The sequence below is a fragment of the Elephantulus edwardii genome, unplaced genomic scaffold (assembly GCF_000299155.1).
Source record: "Elephantulus edwardii isolate Elephantulus edwardi_28Jun2011 unplaced genomic scaffold, EleEdw1.0 scaffold00060, whole genome shotgun sequence".
In the NCBI taxonomy this organism is placed as follows: Eukaryota; Metazoa; Chordata; class Mammalia; order Macroscelidea; family Macroscelididae; genus Elephantulus; species Elephantulus edwardii.
The window spans coordinates 7,027,029-7,031,853 of record NW_006399810.1 but is presented as its reverse complement, the minus strand read 5'-3'; the positions used below and the strand labels follow the sequence as shown (position 1 = coordinate 7,031,853).

At 43.4% G+C, this 4,825-nt stretch overlaps 1 protein-coding gene across 1 annotated transcript in view; it reads right to left on the bottom strand.

Moving 5' to 3' along the window:
• RBM33 (RNA binding motif protein 33) overlaps positions 1-2,010 on the bottom strand; it is a 212,209-nt gene extending 210,199 nt beyond the window's left edge. Inside the window, exon 1 of the mRNA XM_006887685.1 lies at positions 1,968-2,010. Coding sequence (XP_006887747.1) covers positions 1,968-2,010 — 43 coding nt within the window. The remainder of the gene's footprint in view (positions 1-1,967) is intronic.
• Positions 2,011-4,825: the final 2,815 nt, after the last annotated feature.

Sequence of the window (4,825 nt, the reverse complement as noted above, 5' to 3'; positions counted from 1 at the left end):
AAGTTTTCTTTGGAATATATTTAAAATATAAGATAGAAAAATGGCACACACCAAATCGTACTGCCAGATGTGGCATTCTTCCATTGTCTCTGTAGTTTCATTTTTTCCCCCTTTTTAGCCAAACAAATGCTTTGCTATTAGGATCAAAATTCTCAAGCAGGATTACTGCAGTGTGTCTATATGGAAGTATTACTAATAAATACCACTAAGTTATACACGTTTCTATTTTGAGACGCAAACTTATCACATTTTGGGTTCTGAATACTACCTAAGGGTTTCCTTTGAAATCTTGGAAATAATCTTTTATGTATTTTTTTTAATTTACCCAAAAGTGATTTTATCTAAAATGAGGTAGTTGCTTCATCAGTATCATTCATGCTTTCAAAAACTAGAGGTATCACGCCAAAATCTAAACCTTTTTTTGTTCTGTGCTCACCTGTTTAAGATGTTGATAACAAAACACTAAGATATTTTCTTTTATTTGAGAAAAAATTAATGTAAAAAGACAAATGACAAGTATCATGAAGGGATGAGGTGCTCGTCTTCAGGCCATGGAGCCATTCTCACTGGGGACATCAAAGTACTCATTGGGGACATCAAAGTCAAACTGACAGACAGTCTACAATGTTTGACATCTTACTTTAATAAGTAGCAACTAGAGTCTGAAAAACTTTCAAAAAAAAAAAAAAAACTTTCCAGCACCCACATAACGTGCAACTATTGGTGTTTCTCTGTTTCAAACAAAGGAGAGAAGAAAGGTAAACATGTACTGAAATAATTAGTCACAAGGGCTTATGGCCAAAGAGAATCTGAACCTTCTTGATCCTGAGACCAGAAGAAGTAGATGGTGCCCTGCAACTGCCAATGAATAAGCAAAAGGGATCACAGTAGATCCTTGATGAAACGGAAAGAAATGTGGAACTAAACTGAAAAATATACTAGTTCAGTAAGAAAATGGTGGAACCCCTGAGACCATGGTCTTTAATCACCTTTCAACATAAAACAAAACCCATCCCCATAGTTTAGCTTCCAGCCAAACAACAGACAGACCTAGACCAAACCAAATCGACCGCCATAGATTCTGACTCAAAGACTGTCCCTTCATTGGGTTTCCAATACTACAAATTTCTCCAGGAATAAACTGTTCACCTTACTCCCACAAAGCGACCCATGTTTGCAACCCAAAACCTGGGGTGGACAACAGCACCAGAGAGGCACTCACTCCTAAGAATGGTCAACCTAAGCGGGAGGGTGGGGGGGAAGACAGCAGGATTTGCCCAAGAATAAAGCCCAGAAAGCAGGAATAGGTAGAAGAGAACGGTTAATGGACATGAGAATCACAGAGAGGAAATGGGAAGAATGCAATCACACTGTGGTTATAATGATACATAAACAATGCATCAGAATGGCTGAAGGGAAAACCAATCTGCTTCCACTCAAATCACAATATGGTAATATGAAACTAAAGACTTGCGATAATTCTTTTTTTAAGAACTTTTTGCTTTCAAAAAAAATCTTTCAAGACGGTGACTCCTTTATGGTTTGGGGACTCCCTCCTAATGGGCTTGAAATTACTCTGTTACAAGAGTCATTCAATCTATTACAGCGATCCCTAGACAGCACTATCACAGCTCAGGTGCCCCCCTCTCCCTACGACACAAGGCCAGTTAAGTCTCTCGAGAGGTGGATCTTACAACAACTCAAATGGTCCTAACACTTTCTGCAGACTCGAAAGCGGAGGAGAAAACAAAGAAGTTCCTGGGTAACTAGGATCTCTAACACTGGACGTTAAGGGGGAGCGCAGAGAATGACAATAGGGAATGCAGGTGGGAGCCGCGAACAGAACGGGCCACAAAGAGTGGGAGCCAGGGAGAACTCGCTCGCTCGGGCCGCACAGGCCCCCCACCCCAGCACCTCTACCCTCCCAGTCCTCCCCATCCGCTCTCCTGCGGGGGGTTCTCACGTACCTCCAGCTCCAGCTCCTCCGCCGGCTCCCAGCGCGGCAGCCATAGTGCCTGCTCGGACTGGCCTTCAACCTCGCCCCACCAACCCAGCTGGCGGGCAGACGGGCCTGGTCCCGAGACCAGGGAAGGTCGAACACGAACAGAAAGGGGAAGGGATTGTGAGCCAGGACTGGACGGGGAGGGAGGAGAGGGGAGAGGCCGGACGGCTCCTTGTCCACACCGGCCTCTTCTCCTCTACGGGAGGGAAAGAAAAAAAAAAAAAAAAAAGCCAAAAAACAACAAACTATCTTAACATGGCCGCTGCCTTGGCTCCCGCCCCCGCCGCAGTGCACCCTGGGATAATGGAGGCCCGGAGGCCAGTGAAGGGGCGCGCGCGCGGAGTGACTGATAACGCGGGCACCCGTAAGGGGCGTGGAAAAGGGAGGCTTCCCGGCTATGGAGCGTCGGTGGCTGTCTTCTTCTACCACAGAGCGCCGGCGTTCAAATCTCTTCCCGGTCCCCTCAAGGCGACTGTCAAAGGAAAGAAAACGGTCGGCAGAGCTGTTTGTCGCTATCAGAATCTCTCCGGTTCGGTCCCAAAGATTCTAATGTTTAAAGAAAAAGAAGACGGCGTTGCTAGCCGTACTTTGAGTCTGGGTTCCTGTCGTAAGCCTTTTGCAGCAGTGGGTGCTGGGCTTTACGACTGGCGTGTCACCTGTTGTAAGTGGACTTCAGGAAACAGCACAAATGTCCATCAACAAAGGCTGGGTTGAGAAATTTCGGTACAGTCACACGATGAAATACTATGCAGCAATCAGGAGCAATGATTTCGAAAAATAAAATGTGGGAGAGGCTAGAGAGCATTATGCTGAGTGAGCTAACACAGGCCCATAAGGACAACACTGCATAAGACTATTGTTGTGAAAACAGAAGGATAACTAATTAGATGTCTCTGAATATCCAGAGGAAGGGAGGGTCACGTGGTCACCGAGTTTGGTGGGTGAAGGATTGATTGCTGGTAGCTACTAAAATCCTTTCGCCATACCTATCAGTGCGTATACAGAGCAAATAATTTGAAAACCTGGATTTTATGAAGGAGAGTATGTCATCAGGATCTGAGAAATACTAACAGTTCGTACTATGCAGATGACACAATCTTGCTGTGAGGAGGACTTGAAACTTAACTGCAGAAGATCAGAGACTACATACAACCTTCAATATGGATTACATCTCAACATCAAGAAAATAAAAATCTTCACCCCTAGGCCATTAGGCAACATCACAATAGATGGAGAGAAGATTAAAATTGTCAACGATTTAAACTTACTTGGATCCACAATCAGCATCCAGGGTACCAGCAGTTAGGAAATAAAAAATCGTGTTGCATTGGGGAAAACCAAGATGTGCCTGATACAAATGATGGTCTTTTAAATTACTTGCTATGCATCTGAAAGTTGGGCAGTGATGAGGAGGGCAGGAAAAGAATTTATGTCTTTGAGTTGTGTTGAAGAAACTTACTGAATGTCCCATGGACTGTCAAAAAAATACCTTGGACAAGGTACAACTAGAGTACCTCTTAGAAGCAAAAATAGTAAAACTTCACCTCATGTATTTTGGGCATGTTATGAGGGGCCAGTCCCTGGGAAATGACATTATACTTGGAAAGATTGAGAGTAAAGAAGGCAACACCCTCAATAGGATGGATTGTTGCAGTGGCTGTAACAATAAGCTAAAGTATATCAGAGATGACGAGGATGGCATGTAATAGGGCAGGGTTCCTATTGTTCATAGGTCACTATGAGTCATAATGAACTCTGTGGCACCTAACAACAGCTAAAAGCAAGAGATAGAGACCTTCCTCAAGAAATGATGCCTCCATTCAAACTTCTACCTTCCCAAACCTGTGAGAAAATAAGACTCTGTCCTTGAAAGCCACTCATTTGTAGTATTTATTACAGCAGCTGGGGAATACCAAGACATTTAAAGGGAAGTTCTAAACATCTAGTGTTCTGGGCAGCCTGGAGTGTGCCTTGGAGTCAAGGATGGTGAAACCGTTTCACATACTTGGGGCATGTTGTCAGGAAGGGCCAGTCCTTGGAGAAAGGATATCATACTACGAAAGGCTGTGAGTCAGAGAAAGAGATCATCAGAGAACATAAGAATGATGCAGGATATGGCAAGTTGCAGATCTGTTGTTCTTAGGGTTGCTATGAGTTGTAGGCAACTTGATGGCACCTAAAAACAACAATGGCTTAATTTGTATGGAGTTGCACTACTAAAGGAGGCACCTCTCTGACAATTCAAATCCACCAGCAACGCTGTGGAAGAAAATTGAGCAGTCTCCTCCTGTGCCATTTACAGCCCCAGAAACCTACTGGAGAGTTACTCATGAGTTGGAGTTTTTACTGAAAAATTAAGTAAAGAAAGAAGAACCTTCTTTTCTTTCTCCCTACTGATAGTTTTCATTCACTTTGGAACAACATTCTGTTGACTTAGAAAGTTGAGGAAAGTGGAATGTCACATGTGTTACAAATAAGCATTATTTGTGGGAAGAAATGACCTTTAATCTGCATTTTGCTTTGGCTTTAAAAAGACTCAATAATATTTAAACATTTGGTGAGAAACAATGCCCCTGCCAGTCCACTGTGCAATGCACCTCTTGTTCCAGACTGTTGTCATACGTATAATACCTAATCCTATCATTCCAAATACATTTTATAAGAGACACAAACGCAGGTTATACACATGGACTTCACCTGATGGTATGCATAGGAATCATATCAACTACATCTGTGGAAGGAACCGCTGGAGAAGCTCAATATCAGCTGTGAAAACTAGGCCGGGGGCTGATTGTGGAACAGACCACCAATTACTCATATGTA